The 17384-nt window shown below is 43.8% G+C and overlaps 1 protein-coding gene across 3 annotated transcripts in view; it reads left to right on the forward strand.

Annotated features, from left to right (window-relative positions):
- LOC133531593 (kinesin-like protein KIF3A) overlaps window positions 1-17145 on the forward strand; it is a 55120-nt gene extending 37975 nt beyond the window's left edge. For all 3 annotated transcript variants that reach the window (XM_061869903.1, XM_061869902.1, XM_061869901.1), the window contains 10 exons: window positions 2450-2649; window positions 3521-3718; window positions 6276-6406; window positions 7190-7242; window positions 9300-9430; window positions 10281-10357; window positions 11839-12019; window positions 13520-13756; window positions 14954-15070; window positions 15851-17145. In XM_061869903.1, the coding sequence (XP_061725887.1) occupies window positions 2450-2649; window positions 3521-3718; window positions 6276-6406; window positions 7190-7242; window positions 9300-9430; window positions 10281-10357; window positions 11839-12019; window positions 13520-13756; window positions 14954-15070; window positions 15851-15970 (1445 nt within the window). In that variant the 3' untranslated portion in view covers window positions 15971-17145. The remainder of the gene's footprint in view (window positions 1-2449; window positions 2650-3520; window positions 3719-6275; window positions 6407-7189; window positions 7243-9299; window positions 9431-10280; window positions 10358-11838; window positions 12020-13519; window positions 13757-14953; window positions 15071-15850) is intronic.
- Window positions 17146-17384: the final 239 nt, after the last annotated feature.

A 17384-nucleotide genomic window follows, 5' to 3' on the forward strand; every position in this document is an offset into this window, starting at 1 on the left:
TTAGCATATCCATTTGGATCATGAAGTGTGAACGTCAGCTGGCGCTCCGTTGGTGGATTAGAAAGTATACTTGACGCGGCCAATGATGATCCCTATGACAGTTCATTTTTGTATGGAGTACCTACTGTCAATGTCAAATGTTTTTGGATTTTTTTTTGGTACTCTAACACTTTTTTTATTGAGAAATGTAACAATTTAGTAATAAAAATACGGTAAAAACACATTACTTCAATAATTATTTCTTAAATTAAGTCTATCTAATAGTGAAATCGAGAAACTGATACCGCGTCAAGCATAGACACATTAGGTACCCAATAACGGAGAAAAAATATTTTAGCAAAGTAAAAGTATTTTGTAAAGGAAAAGTGGAAAACCTGTCTCGGGCGAAACACGAACTCGCCACTCTGAATTACGCGCCCATCGCTCTGCCAACTGAGCTAACAAGACTTACCCGAATGCAGCGAATATTTACAACATATTCTTCATTTTCGCCTAGCGACAAGTACCTACCGTAAATAAATCAATATTTTAGGGACATTCTTACACAAATTGACTAAGTCCTTGGGACTAAGCCAAGAAGGCTTGTGTTGTAGGTAGTCAGACAAGGATATTTATATTTACAGTACATATGGTGCTACTTTATAGCACTAGTGCGAAAATTAGCATATTACGTTACTGTGTCGAACATTTAAAGGGCCATATGTACTGTAAAACGTTGTACGATACATGTGTGAATAGGCAATTCGCAACTCGTGTCGATTTAAAACACTCCCTTCGGTCGTGTTTCAATTTATCGCCACTCGTTTCGAATTTCCTATTTTTCGCACTTGTATCGTAATGTATTATTATTTTATGTATTTTTCCTACTCCTCTACTGTTATCTGTCATTTATGCATTCATTAACACGAATATAAGAACATACATAACAGGTTTCAAGAAAAGTCTATATTGTCTATTCCTCATAAAAGCTCTAGTGCTTTTAATCGCTATAACGTTACTGCGATTAATGGCTACCAACCTAACAAAACCAAAACGAATACAGTTTTAAACTAAGTGCATTGCTGCCAACTTACAAAATATTCATTTGGTTGCATAGTAAAAATAATTACTTCATAAGTCAGAAACACGCATGTGACACCCGTAATATAGCAACACCCATAGACTACGAAGACCGCTTAGCGTTGCTTGTTAGTCTCCGTAGGCTACGGTGGCCAAAATTGAGAAAAAACTGTCCAAAAATTTAATTTAGCAAGTAGCAAGTACCAGGGCCTCATGAGTTACGAGGAGGTGTCGCCGACCGGCCGGCCGCGGCCCGGGCGGGCCGGGCGCGGAACAAGGTATGCTCGCGCGTCTTGGCTATATACTTTTGCTGTAATTTGTTTACCTAAATTAAGATTTATTTTTGTTGACTCGTAGGAAAAATATTGTATGCAACGTTGTATAAGTAGGTCGAAAAATGCTCGTGGCGTATTCCTTTACAATGTTCGCCTACGCCTTCGGCTCCGGCTCACATTGTAACTCACGCCACTCGCCTTTTTTGACCCTTATACAACTGTTGCATAAAATACTATAATAAATCTTACAGCTATCTTTACAGTTTCTCAATGCGATAGTGGGTATAATAGCATTACACTTCGTTTCATCGTTTGAAAATTTGGGTCGAGTTTTCCGCAAGCTCGGTTCTCCATACAAACGTATTTACGTTCTCATGTTAATAAGACTAGCTAGATTACTCTGAAACTTTGTACTTACAATAGGATAAGGTATATCTATGGCTGTAATTAGTTTATGTAGCTTCAGATACCGTAGTTAAAGAAGTGGCTGTGACATAATCGGACAGACAGACGGACATGACGAATCTATAAGGGTTCCGTTTTTTGCCATTTGGCTACGGAACCCTAAAAATACAGCTAATATAAGTTTTTAGTTTTACTGTATTTCGTTCGTTTTATAAGCTGGATTTATAAACTAATTACAGGCATATATATATGTTTGCCTCATATCATTGTGCTTGCAAAATTTCATTACAATCCAACACACAGTTTTATAATGAGAACGAAACTCCGTATGTATGGGAATGTGAAATACAGCCGAGCTTAAATAAATTTAAAGGGTCGGCAACTCGCATGTAACACCTCTGGAGTTGCTGGCGTCAATAGGCTGCGGTGATTGCTTACCATCAGGCAGCCGTATGCTTGTTTGCCACCGTCGTGGTATAAAAAAAAAGCTTGCTGCGGATGTTTCTTACATCCAAACTTGATATTATTGTTGTTTTAATACTACGTCGGTGGCAAATTAGCATACGGCCCGCCTGATGGTAAGCAGTCTCCATAGCCTATGGACGCTTACAACTCCAGAGGAGTTACATGCGCGTTGCCAACCCTAACACTCTGCACCCTCGTTGAGCTTAGTGAGTTACCAAAATCCATACCTATTTTATCCATCGTAGGTTACGTGGTCCACAACGCAGACGAGCTGGAAAAGATCATGTTCGTGGGCAACAAGAACCGGCACATCGGCGCCACCGCCATGAACACGGAGTCCTCCCGGAGCCACGCCATCTTCTCCATCACCGTGGAGAGCAGCAAGAAGGGAGCCGACAACAAGACCCACGTTAAGATGGGGAAGCTACATCTTGTGGACCTCGCCGTGAGTGTTTATTCATTTGAAAATCTTCTTCTTCGCGTTGTCCCGGTATTTTGCCACGGCTCATGGGAGCCTGGGGTCCGCTTGACAATTAATCCCAAGATGTGGCGTAGGCACTAGTTTTTACGAAAGCAACTGACATCTGCATTGTTGGGATTAGTCCGGTTTCCTCACGATGTTTTCCTTCACCGAAAAGCGACTGGTAAATATCAAATGATATTATAAGTTTCGAAAAACTCATTGGTACAAGCCGGGGTTTGAACCCGCGACCTCCGGATTGCAAGTCGCACGCTCTTACCGTTAGGCCACCAGCGCCATTTATTTATTTGAAAATGCTTTACGTTTTATTGGCTGTTAAAAAATAATCACCGGCAGAAAGGGATTGCAAAATTTCAAAATCAATATTTCACGTCTCAAAGTCTCAATACCACACAAGGCAACAATAAACCCATTGGATTTACAGTCAAAATTTTCTGAAGTAATATTGTTTCTTAAACCTATCTGTTAAACAAAAATCATTGTGTTTCTTCGATGTACATAAAGAAATTTAAATAAGTTTTTGGCAATAGTTTAATTTTTGGAACAAGCTTTTATCGCTGACTGTACTTTTTTTCCACAGGCAACTAATACTCATCGAGACAATTCTAAAAACCCCAAACACAATTAGGTTGCGTTGTTTCATCACAGAAGAACCTATGGCTACCTCCTGTCTCCATCATCAGATCAGCTTGATGGTACCATAATAATGCATTGTCACCCGACTTCCATATATATGAAAATTTTCAGCTTCATCGGAAACCGGGAAGTGGCATATCAGTACCTCCTCTTAACTAACAATTGTCAAGCCAAGATGAGATATTATTCTTATTTCCAGGGTTCTGAACGCCAAAGCAAGACGCAAGCCACCGGCACGCGTCTCAAAGAAGCGACCAAGATCAACCAATCCCTGTCCGTCCTCGGCAACGTCATCTCCGCTCTAGTCGACGGCAAGAGCACGCACATCCCGTACCGCAACTCCAAGCTCACCAGGCTGCTGCAGGACTCGCTGGGAGGCAACTCCAAGACTGTCATGGTCAGTACACCCACACTGTCCTCGTGGTCTCATGGACAAGAGCACCACATCCCGTACCGCAACTCCAAGCTCACCAGGCTGCTGCAGGACTCGCTGGGAGGCAACTCCAAGACTGTCATGGTCAGTACATCCACACTGTCCTCGTGGTCTCATGGACAAGAGCACCACATCCCGTACCGCAACTCCAAGCTCACCAGGCTGCTGCAGGACTCGCTGGGAGGCAACTCCAAGACTGTCATGGTCAGTACATCCACACTGTCCTCGTGGTCTCATGGACAAGAGCACCACATCCCGTACCGCAACTCCAAGCTCACCAGGCTGCTGCAGGACTCGCTGGGAGGCAACTCCAAGACTGTCATGGTCAGTACATCCACACTGTCCTCGTGGTCTCATGGACAAGAGCACCACATCCCGTACCGCAACTCCAAGCTCACCAGGCTGCTGCAGGACTCGCTGGGAGGCAACTCCAAGACTGTCATGGTCAGTACATCCACACTGTCCTCGTGGTCTCATGGACAAGAGCACCACATCCCGTACCGCAACTCCAAGCTCACCAGGCTGCTGCAGGACTCGCTGGGAGGCAACTCCAAGACTGTCATGGTCAGTACATCCACACTGTCCTCGTGGTCTCATGGACAAGAGCACCACATCCCGTACCGCAACTCCAAGCTCACTAGGCTGCTGCAGGACTCGCTGGGAGGCAACTTTAAGACTGTCATGGTCAGTACATCCACACTGTCCTCGTGGTCTCATGGACAAGAGCACCACATCCCGTACCGCAACTCCAAGCTCACCAGGCTGCTGCAGGACTCGCTGGGAGGCAACTCCAAGACTGTCATGGTCAGTACATCCACACTGTCCTCGTGGTCTCATGGACAAGAGCACCACATCCCGTACCGCAACTCCAAGCTCACCAGGCTGCTGCAGGACTCGCTGGGAGGCAACTCCAAGACTGTCATGGTCAGTACACCCACACTGTCCTCGTGGTCTCATGGACAAGAGCACCACATCCCGTACCGCAACTCCAAGCTCACCAGGCTGCTGCAGGACTCGCTGGGAGGCAACTCCAAGACTGTCATGGTCAGTACATCCACACTGTCCTCGTGGTCTCATGGACAAGAGCACCACATCCCGTACCGCAACTCCAAGCTCACCAGGCTGCTGCAGGACTCGCTGGGAGGCAACTCCAAGACTGTCATGGTCAGTACATCCACACTGTCCTCGTGGTCTCATGGACAAGAGCACCACATCCCGTACCGCAACTCCAAGCTCACCAGGCTGCTGCAGGACTCGCTGGGAGGCAACTCCAAGACTGTCATGGTCAGTACATCCACACTGTCCTCGTGGTCTCATGGACAAGAGCACCACATCCCGTACCGCAACTCCAAGCTCACCAGGCTGCTGCAGGACTCGCTGGGAGGCAACTCCAAGACTGTCATGGTCAGTACATCCACACTGTCCTCGTGGTCTCATGGACAAGAGCACCACATCCCGTACCGCAACTCCAAGCTCACCAGGCTGCTGCAGGACTCGCTGGGAGGCAACTCCAAGACTGTCATGGTCAGTACATCCACACTGTCCTCGTGGTCTCATGGACAAGAGCACCACATCCCGTACCGCAACTCCAAGCTCACCAGGCTGCTGCAGGACTCGCTGGGAGGCAACTCCAAGACTGTCATGGTCAGTACATCCACACTGTCCTCGTGGTGTCATGGACAAGAGCACCACATCCCGTACCGCAACTCCAAGCTCACCAGGCTGCTGCAGGACTCGCTGGGAGGCAACTCCAAGACTGTCATGGTCAGTACATCCACACTGTCCTCGTGGTCTCATGGACAAGAGCACCACATCCCGTACCGCAACTCCAAGCTCACCAGGCTGCTGCAGGACTCGCTGGGAGGCAACTCCAAGACTGTCATGGTCAGTACATCCACACTGTCCTCGTGGTCTCATGGACAAGAGCACCACATCCCGTACCGCAACTCCAAGCTCACCAGGCTGCTGCAGGACTCGCTGGGAGGCAACTCCAAGACTGTCATGGTCAGTACATCCACACTGTCCTCGTGGTCTCATGGACAAGAGCACCACATCCCGTACCGCAACTCTAAGCTCACCAGGCTGCTGCAGGACTCGCTGGGAGGCAACTCCAAGACTGTCATGGTCAGTACATCCACACTGTCCTCGTGGTCTCATGGACAAGAGCACCACATCCCGTACCGCAACTCCAAGCTCACCAGGCTGCTGCAGGACTCGCTGGGAGGTAACTCCAAGACTGTCATGGTCAGTACATCCACACTGTCCTCGTGGTCTCATGGACAAGAGCACCACATCCCGTACCGCAACTCCAAGCTCACCAGGCTGCTGCAGGACTCGCTGGGAGGCAACTCTAAGACTGTCATGGTCAGTACATCCATACTGAAACTTTTAATGATATTTGATTAGCAGCGCGGAAAGGTCAAAATGCCGCGGTATGTTGTGCCAAGAAAGCATGGGTAGTGTATCATTGTGTCAATTTGTATAAATTTACCTAATACTTATTATAATAATTTGTGTACAGATCGCGACCATCGGACCGGCGGAGAGCAACTACGTGGAAACAATCAGTACTCTACGGTACGCCAACCGCGCCAAGAACATCGAGAACAAGACACACGTCAACAGTGAGCCAGGAGACGCTTTACTTACAAGGTATGATTCGTTGTAGTCTTGTTTAATGTGTAGATTGCAAGAGTAGAAGAGGCGCGTCAACAGTGAGCCAGGTGTCAACAGTGAGCCAGGAGACGCTTTTTACAAGGTATGGACTTTGTTAATAAATAACAAAAGAAGAACTGACTTCATCAGTATGCCATGAGGGAAGACTATCAAGAGTTCCACTAAACCACATTCCGAGAAGAATATAAATAGTAATAATAATTGTAAATAGTGCTGTAAGAAAACCATTATCTGGAAACGCCAAAAATTATAGTGGATGTGGGACGTTACTTTATACATATGGTGCTACTTTACCGCACTTGTGCCATAATTGGCACATTACGTAAATATGTCGAAAATTTAAAGGACCATATGTACTGTTAAACGTTGTACGATATATGATCGAATAGGTAATTCGCAACTCGTGTCGATTTAAAACACTTTTAATGTTTTAAATTTATCTAAAAGAAAATTTTGAGTATTTTTAATATTTCAGCGACACCTTTAAAATTTCTACCGTTTTGTGCATTAAAATTTGAATGTCCTATTCGTCCTTTATGTTTTCTTATGTATGGCGCCATTAAATTTCAAACTAACAAATATTAATGAAAAATTAAACTTAAGCGGGCTCTTGTTTTTGGTAAAATGTTGCCAGAGTTCAAAAACTGATGGTAAATACTTATTTTACAGGATTTGTCTATCTATACCATCCCATTACTGGTGCCAGTCCAACCATAGGGTGATAGGGTGTTCAATATAAACTGAATGTGTTGGTTACAGGTTCCAACAAGAGATCGATCAACTCAAGAAGCAGCTGGAGGAGAACGAGAATGGTAAGCAGCGTTTTACTGGCAGCATGGTTCCATTTTTATTAGATGTCACTATGCCCGTCACTTTCGCACTTACATACTTGTTAGAACGTGACAGGCATGGTGATAAATGATAAAGAGCCGACAATCTTAGCCCTATTGGAAGTGATTACTAATTCCCCATATAATGATGGCTAAAAGATTTTTGGGGAACGTTCCAGAGTGGAAAGTTCCTTTAATTCCTGTATTTGTGTCATAGCTTCTGAAGTCACTACCGGTACTTGACACTAGTCCCCTTATTCATAAACGTGTACTAAAGTTACGATGCCGCTAACCATCGTTTGTCCCTTTCCGACGTATTGGTATGATGGAAAGGGACAAACGATGATTAGCGGCATCGTAACTTTAGTACACGTTTATGAATAAGGGGGTAGATGTCTCAAGTGTTGCAACTGACGAAAATTGTACAACATTTTACAACTAATATTACAAGCAGGAGTTGAAAATAGAGTTTCGGTTAATTTGGTTATAATATTAGCTGAAAATGAGCATTAGACTTTTCGTTGGTCGCGACATCTAGTGTCAAGTAGCAGTACTGTTATTTCCGCTACTCGATTGTAGATGTCCACTACGACAATAATAATCGTTTTGGTACCAAAACTGATGTATGGAGTGAGCACTCTATGTTACTTATTTATCTATGACGTTGTGCAAGGTTATTGACAGAGGGGTAAGTTACTGAAAGCCTACTCCAGTTACTGTATGCTCTAAGGATGCACACACAAAGCTATGGAGTGTGGAATTAAGAGGAGTGGCATCTCTTATGGTAGAACTGTTGCAAAAGTGTACAGCTGTCAGTTATAAATAATAGTTTCAAATCTCTCCAGAGTAGCGCTAGAGTAGCTAAGAACCTAGGCGTTATTGACGGAGTGAAGTGCGCTGTCTATGATTTGATTTTTTTGTTCAAGTACTCTAGGTATTGTAGCGCCACCTATTTAAAGTTTTTTGATGACACTTTTTGGCACATGGAGACCTTCCGTACACAAAGCCTCGCAAGTTGTTCACTTGTTAGTCTGACACTTATAGACTTATACATCTCTAAAGAATTTGTTGGGTTTTTTTTGTGTAATTTGACATTTAGAGACAGTATACATCTCTAATAAAGTATATATTATTTCATCGATTCCATATTTGTAATTGTTTTTTGTAATTTTTATTGTTTGTAAAAATGGACATGTAAAAGTGCCCCTGTGGCCTATTTGCTGAATAAATGTTTGATATTTGATATACAGATAAGACAGACAGAGTCAAAACTAAACTTTATACACGGTGTAACATGAGGAAACCGAAATATTTTAACAGTTCCTGATCACATTTAGAGATTAAAATGTCATAAGAACTTTTCTGGATTTCGCCTAGTTTCAGGGTAAATACCAATAAAAAAAAAACATCTTATTGTAACTTAGTGCAAAAAGCTTTTTTGATGGCGATAATCGACTCAAAATGAGCCAGAGGACTAAATCACTTTTATTAATTTATTATTAGCGTTAGTAAACTAACATGTAGATTAAGTTCAAAACTAACAATTATGTGGACCATTATGTTGTCTATAATAAATAAATTGATTTATTGATTGATTGATTGATAATGCCATTATGGGTCGTAGTCTAAACATCCTTAATGATAGATGTTAAAAACCTTTGCAAAAACTAGGTTATAAAAAAATCGTTAAAATTCATTTTTGGTGCCATTTATCAAATACATAAAAAAATTATACTAATATATTTTTTTGTAGCAAAATTTACTTAAACTCATATACATTTTTTCCCTTCTTTCGGCCTCAAAATTGCGTGGTTAAAGTCTTTCGAGTCCCTCGTGTTACACCGTGTATATCGCTCATACTCAGCCGCGAAACTGAAGACGCTGGTTTAATCCCCGGCCATCACACTCCTTTTTTAGGGTTCCGTACCCAAAAAGTACGGAATCCTCGGTAGGCGAGTCCGACTCGCACTTGTCCGGTTTTTTTTCTTTGGTATATGAATTATATTACTTGAATTTTCTGACTATAATGTGTGATACAGAGTTGGAAGAGGAGGAAGAGGCCGAACTGAGCGAGGGCGAGCTGACCGATGACACGCTCACCGAGTCCGAGCTGGACTCGCTCGGCCCCGAGGAGCGCAAGGAGCTGCGCAGGCTGAGGCGGGAAGAGAAGGTAACATACATAATACAATCGCCGTGTAACCTAAATATAGAGTACGTAAGATTCTATGCGAGTCACTAGTTCCCTCCAAACTACATTACGTCTTGCAGACAACTACACCTTGCAAGTTTTTTTGTTTGGTGTCCTGAATGACAAAAAAGAATATTTATACTTAAAAATACATATTTCCTCATTCCACAGACGGCATGGTACTAGATCCACCAGGCGTTGTCTTTTAGAAAAACACCCTCACTAAACCGTCGCTTTTACGGGCTGCTTTCGCTATCTCGCAACCAAGTGCTGGAATAATATCCCTCCACCATTAAGATGCCTTAAAATAAAGCGTTTCAGTCTCATTTTAAAATGTACCTTTTAAATAAACAAATTGCAGTAATTCCGCACGGGTACTTGGTTGCGGATAACAGAATCTAGTATATATGTGTAGAAACACTTAATCTTATTTTTTTTTTTATACTACGTCGGTGGCAAACTAGCATACGGCCCGCCTGATGGTAAGCAGTCTCCGTAAGCTATGTACGCCTGCAACTCCAGAGCCTAGCATTCCCCCCCCCCCCCCTCCTCGTTGAGCTTAGGCAACCTTACTCACCAGCAGGAACACAACACTATGAGTAGGGTCTAGTGTTATTTGGCTGCTGTTCTCTGTGAGGTGGAGGTACATTTGGTCTCAATTAAAGTGTATTTCTAAAATTAAAATTTTCTCTGTTCGTGCTATTCGAAATTCGTGTCATCGTGTCACATATATCTAATCAATAAGTTTACTGGCACTCAACACCAAATCCTTATTGTAAATCGATAATCAAACTCTACTTTAAAATTGATTTATAAAATCTTGTTTTCCTAGGAAAAGCTGAACCGAGAAAAAGCGAATCAAGCCAGAAAAGTGCTGGAAGAGAAGAAGGCCGAGCTGCAGAGGACCAAGTACGTATTTAAATCTAAGATAACTATACATTTTATGAAGAATACAGTAATTACATTATATGAACATAAAGCAATTACTTAATCCCGTTCATGTTTATGTCATACTGAGTAACTTTTACTACGAGACCAACCCTGAAATCGTGAAAAAATTGGCTATTTCATAAATTTTTCTGGTCTGATGTTGACATTTCCTATGGGAGTCCTTTTTTTTGGGGTTGTACCCATAGTAAAAGTTGCTCAGTATGACCTAAACGTTAACGGGTCCTCCTTCTTTGCCTTTCATTATAAATAAATAAATAAATGTTATAGGACATTATACACAAATTGACTAAGTCCCACAGTAAGCTCAATAAGGCTTGTGTTGAGGGTATTTAGACAACGATATATATAATATATAAATATTTATAAATACTTAAATACATAGAAAACACCCATGACTCAGGAACAAATATCCATGCTCATCACACGAATGCCCTTACCAGGATTTGAACCCGGGACCATCAGCTTCGTAGGCAGGGTCACTACCCACTAGGCCAGACCGGTCGTCAAACACATACATTACTCTTTGGCAGTTTTATTGTAACTTCAATACTTTTTCTACAAATTGGACACAAACGTGGGAACTCCCACTTGGCGAGTTGTTTCAGTTTCTGTACTTAGTACTTAGGATCAATATGCTTGCCGTGCTTTCTTGATTCTTCCATCTGGTAGAGATCCCTCTTAGAGATAAGTTCGCCTTTGTATTACACCATTATTTTCTATCTGATGTAATCAATATTTATTTTTCTCGTACAATAAAGTGTTTACTTACTTACTTTCTTGAGACTTTTTCTTGATTCTTCCAGATGGGACTGTTTTCTGTTTCGAGTCAAAAAATGCAAAGCCTTCCTCACAGACTAAATGAGTCATATAGAAGCTAAATGGATAGGATAAGGAATGAGTATATAAGAGGAAGTCTGAAAGTTGCACCCATAATAGAAAAAGTAAGAGCGAATCGCCTAGCGTGGTATGGGCATGTGATGCGGAGGGATGAAAGTCATGTGACGAGAAAGGTATTACGAATGAATGTGGAGGGATGGAACGGCAGAGGAAAACCTAGGAAACGGTGGATGGATTGTGTGAGAGATGACATGAAACGAACGCGAGGGAACGATGAGATGACGGGTGACAGAAGGATATGGAAGGAAAAGACATGCTGCGCCGACCCCAAATGAATGGGATAAGGGCAAGCGAATGATAGAAGCTAAACAGCAACAACCACTCCAAAAATAGTGCGTGTTGCTGACCTTCCTATATGACTCACAATCAGTTGTTTTAAAACTATTAATGGTTCCAACTGTCTTGGAACTGAACTAAAGTCTATGCCGTTACACTTTATGTTTCTTTGGATTTGATATATCTAAACCTAAAGACCTTATTTGAAACGATGGCATCGCCATCTGCGTTAAGATTCACGCGTTTATCCCCATTTTTATTTCCAGGAAACAGCAGGAAGAGCTGAAGGACAAGCTGCAACGCCTGGAGTCCAAGGTGCTCGTCGGCGGCGAGAACCTGCTGGACAAGGCCGATGCCCAGCGGCGACTGCTGGAGCAAGCTGCCAGAGAGCTGGAGCAGCGGAGACTCATCGAGCTGCGGCTGCAGGAGGACTTGCAGAAGAAGGAGGTATGGGACACCTGTATAAGACCGACAGGCTTCTGGTACATGCGGCCTCAAGTGTGACAGAGATAGCGCTACTGTTCGCGCTCTTATCGCAGCAGTGGAGACAGCGAGCTGCTGCAGGAGGGTCTGCAGAAGAAGAAGGTATGGGGCACCTGGATAAGGCCGACAGGCTCCTGGTACAGGCGGCCTCAAGTGTGACAGAGATAGCACTACTGTTCTCGCTCTAATCGCAGCAGTGGAGACTCAGCGAGCTGCTGCAGGAGGGTCTGCAGAAGGAGGTTTGCTAAATGCTGGACCAAACCAGCGCAGGTTCCTGGAGCAAGCAGCCAAGGAGCTAGAGCAGCGGAAACTCTGACTCTTTAGGTGCGGCCTTACGCGGAGCTCTGCCTTTGGGCTTCACAGAGTATCGAAACTTCGAATCTTTTGACACTAATAGGTATTAATAATAGCCTTGCAGATGACGCCTCCTTACTTACTTACTGCTGTGGCGCAGCGACCCGAACTGGATCTTAACCTCCGACACCAAAGACCGCCATGCTTCTCTGTTCGCTAAGGTCTTTTTGCACTTCGTCTCTCCAGCGGTACCTAAGGCGTCCAGACGGTCTTCAGCCATTTGGAACTCCAGACTACGCCCTCCAGACTGCACGATCCTCACCCATCCGGACTACGCGCCCGAGCCATCGGAGTCTGGCGGCTTTCTTTTCTCCAATGATGTTCGGCTCGATCAAAAGATCCAGAGGCCGTAAGTTCAAGTCTCATCCAAGGCAGTAATTTTTCCACTTTTATATTTATTCTAAGATCTTCAATCTCCTGGTTCCTGCGGAGTCTCCAGGTTCCATCTTCTCCAGTCTCTCCACGCGTGGGTCCTAGGATTTTTCGGTAGATCTTCCTCTCAGCTACCAGTAGCGCGCGCTCTTCCTTTTGTCTTAGTGTCTAAGCTTCGCATCCGTACATAAGGATTGGCTTTATGACCGGATCGGATATGATCCGGAGCTTCGTGTTCCTGGTAGCTTGGACACCAACACTGTGCGTAGGGCAGCCGCACAATGTAGAGCGTCCTGGATCTGGACTTGTATCTCGCCCTCACTCTGGTATTCGTGAACTATGCAGCAAAGATACTTGAACCTCTCCACGCCTTTATATTATGTATCACCCACTGTGCAATCTTTCCTACGAATTCTCGTGTTTTTGTATCTAAATATTCATGTGATGTCCGCAGGGCGGTCCAGAATATAGAGAGGAAAGCTGTGAAGGTTGGCCTACGAATTAATCAGAACAAAACTAGCTTCAACTCCTAGTAAAGACTAAATTATAATCAACAGCAGGCATAGTCCGTGGGTGATGTGTCCATAATGAACTACATACTCTCCTGTTCGCTTAAAAATTAGGTTGTGTTAAGAAAATTTTGTACATCTTGTTCATTGAGTGCTTCAGTTGAAACTTTAGAGAATTTCTGAACCGATGTTTCGATCTCTCCAATTTTACTTTGTTGTTTATTTGCAGGCCGAACGTCTAGACATAGAAGAACGCTACTCCTCCCTCCAAGAAGAGAACGCAGCCAAGACCAGAAAACTGAAGCGCGCCGTCCAACTCCTCAACTCCGCCAAAGCGGAGCTGGCTGATCAGCAGAGGGAGCAGCAGAGGGAGATGGAAGGGATCCTGGACTCCGTCAGGGCTCTGAGGAGGGAGATACAGCTGGCAGACCTGGTGCTGGACTCGTACATACCCAAGGAGTACCAGGTAAGGTCTTCATATGAGCAGAGTGAGATGGAGGGCATCCTAGGGCTCTGAGGAGGAAGATACAGCTGGCAGAGCTGGTGCTGGACTCGTCCATACCCAAGGAGTACCATGTGAGGCCATCAGATGAGCAGAGTGAGACAGAGGAGATCCTGAACTAAGTCAAGGCTCTGAGGAGGGAGATACAGCTGGCAGACCTGGTGCTGGATTCGTACATACCCAAGGAGTACCAGGTAAGGCCTTCAGATGAGCAGAGTGAGATGGAGGGCATCCTAGGGCTCTGAGGAGGAAGATACAGCTGGCAGAGCTGGTGCTGGACTCGTCCATACCCAAGGAGTACCATGTGAGGCCATCAGATGAGCAGAGTGAGACAGAGGAGATCCTGAACTAAGTCAAGGCTCTGAGGAGGGAGATACAGCTGGCAGACCTGGTGCTGGATTCGTACATACCCAAGGAGTACCAGGTAAGGCCTTCAGATGAGCAGAGTGAGATGGAGGGCATCCTAGGGCTCCGAGTTCGAAGATACAGCTGGCAGAGCTGGTGCTGGACTCGTCCATATCCCAAGGAGTACCATGTGAGGCCATCAGATGAGCAGAGTGAGACGGAGGGGATCCTGGACTAAGTCAAGGCTCTGAGGAGGAAGATACAGCTGGCAGACCTGGTGCTGGATTCGTACATACCCAAGGAATACCAGGTAAGACCATAAGATGAGCAGAGTGAGTTGGAGGGCATCCTGGATTCCGTCAGGGCTCTGAGGAGGGAGATATAGCTGGCAGTCTGTTGGTGGACTCGTACATACCCTAGGGCCTAGGAATACCAGGTAAGGCCATCAGATGAATTATTCATTTGAAAAGAAGTCACATTTTCTGAAAGTACAATCCAATTTGAACCTTAAATCGGAATGCTAAAGTTGAAATTCTATTGGTGCCCATGTAGTCGACAAATCGTGCTACGCTTGGAAAAGGGTTAAAAAAATTACAAACGGATCTAGCCATCTCCGACAACTCAGAATTAAACAAATTAAAAAGATACTTCCTATAGACAGACTTTAAACTTCTATAAAATTATGACGTTTAAAATAACACTTGCACAGTTCGCTTCGTCTGACTCTACCTACTAAACTTCCTGAAAATAAATATTAATGATTAATTAAATTTGCTTCTTTATAAATCACGTTACCATGAGTATGACGTTTTCCAGGCGCTGATCGAGCAGTACGTGCACTGGAACGAGCAGCTGGGCGAGTGGCAGGTGAAGTGCGTGGCCTACACCGGCAACAACATGAGCGCGCCCGCGCCGCCGCGCCACCACAAGCACGTACGTTCTTACTAACAAGTTTACCCAATAGCACGCTAGGTGGCGCTGAACTGAGCGCGGCGATTCCTACATCGCGCTAACGAAAGTCCGAAGGCCCGGAGCGTTGCATCGGATCGTCCAAGCACGCGAGGCCGAAAGCTGCGGGAGTACAGGCCGCGTAGGCAACGTTACAATCGTTAACGCTCCGTAGCGTAGCGTAGTCATCTCTCTCTATCACCCTTCAATATTAGTGCGACTGTGACGGTTGCGTTTCGTTCGCCACGGAGCGTGTACGATGTGCACGTTGGCTGCGCGGGCAGTGCTCGTACGCGTAACAGTTCTTGCTAGCAAAAGTACAACAGCTTTACTTTTTATTTTTGGAAAACAAATTTCTATACAAAAAAACAGCACTAACAAGAACAATGCATTAACAACAACATCAATTATTTGTATATATTTTTTTATAAATTAGCATTTGAATATTAATTCCTTAAACTACGTCCAAAAGAGAAATATGGCACTATGAATGTCATTTCGCTTTGTGTGGTAGGGCACAGCATTAAAAAAAATACGCAATATTTTCTGAATTCGAGTGTAATGACTTAATGACGTTCGCTAGCGTATTCCAATAACAATAAGGCTTGTGTTGTAGGTACCTACAACACAAGCCTTATTGAGCTTACTGTGGGACTTAATCAATTTGTGTAATAATGTCCTATAATATTTATTTATTTATTTATCATTCCAGTGGCGTGTTGATGCTTGAGTGGGTTTAATATCGATACACCGTGTACGTTGCAGCTGGAGCCGCCCGACCTGTCGAGCCGCTACCTGTCGTACGCGGCCGTGAACGCGCGCCCGCGTCCCGCCGCGTCCGCCGTGCCGCGCCCGCACACGGCGGCGGCGCGCGCCCGCCCGTAGCCAACTATTCCAGCCGTATTACCATTCAACCTCAAAATTGGGTGGCAGCTTTTATACTCAGTATTCACTGGCTAGAATTGATCATTGTCAAGCCAGAGGCTATTTAGCAACCCCATCGAGCATTTGAAACGTGTGTCTCTATTACTAAAACTTTGATATTTATTTTAAAATCTTTCATGAACACGTTGTCAAACGATTTTCACCGGCAGACCTAATGGCTCAGTTTCATAAGTCGATAACTAGGTCGATATAAAGCGGGGACTCCCCGCAGGCGATATAACGACTAGTGAAACTCATAAGTCAATAGTTCGGTCGATGTATAGCATGCGGGTGACTCCCCGCAGGTGGCAAGGTGGTATAACGACTAGTGAAACTCATAAGTCGATATTTCGGTCGATATACAGCATGCGTGACTCCCCGCAGGCGGTAAGGTGGTATAACGACTAGTGAAACTCATAAGTCGATAGTTCGGTTGATATACAGCATGCGTGACTCCCCGCAGGCGGTAAGGTGTTATAACGACTAGTGAAAAACATAAGTCGATAGTTCGGTCGATATACAGCATGCGTGACTCCCCGCAGGCGGTAAGGTGGTATAACGACTAGTGAAACTCATAAGTCGATAGTTCGGTCGATATACAGCATGCGTGACTCCCCGCAGGCGGTAAGGTGGTATAACGCCTAATGAAACTCATAATGGCATGCGTTTTGGAAATCTCCCACGCCCCGCACGCGAGCCCTATCGACCCATGAAACTGAGCCATAATGCTATCAAATATAATATAATATTATCTGTAACTTACACTTAGTAACGTAGTTATGTTATAGTATTATAATTGTATTTCGAACAAAATGATTAGTCAATATAAAAGTATTTTTATACATAACTTGATAACCAAATGACATTTATATTACTAGAATCTAGAATGAACTGTTCTTTAGTATTTTAATACTAGTCGCATTCCAGTGATTTGGTTTTATTTTGTTTTTATTATATTTTAACTAGTATAATTTGGTTATTTGAAGTTTCTTCATGTCACTAGATTAATGATCTCTGTATTGCTTGTGATATTGATATTATTATGTGATTTCGAACGACGTATTGATTCGTATTTTTACACTTCTAACTGTAACACACTACTAATATATTTAATAAATATTAATTTAAATAACCTACTTGAATTGTTTTATTTACAAACCTCTATCATAATAATAGTTTATGTGACTGCTACGTAATAAAAGGCATTAAAATACACGAGTGTGGGTTTAAGAAACGAACGAAGTGAGTTTCTTAAAAGGATCACACGAGTGTTTTAATACCTAATTAGTAATTATATACAGTTACATACACTATTTTATCTACACATATTATAAACTTTCTATGATATATTTCACTGACCCAAATTACAGCCAAC

The sequence above is a fragment of the Cydia pomonella genome, chromosome 25 (genome assembly GCF_033807575.1).
Source record: "Cydia pomonella isolate Wapato2018A chromosome 25, ilCydPomo1, whole genome shotgun sequence".
In the NCBI taxonomy this organism is placed as follows: domain Eukaryota; kingdom Metazoa; phylum Arthropoda; class Insecta; order Lepidoptera; family Tortricidae; genus Cydia; species Cydia pomonella.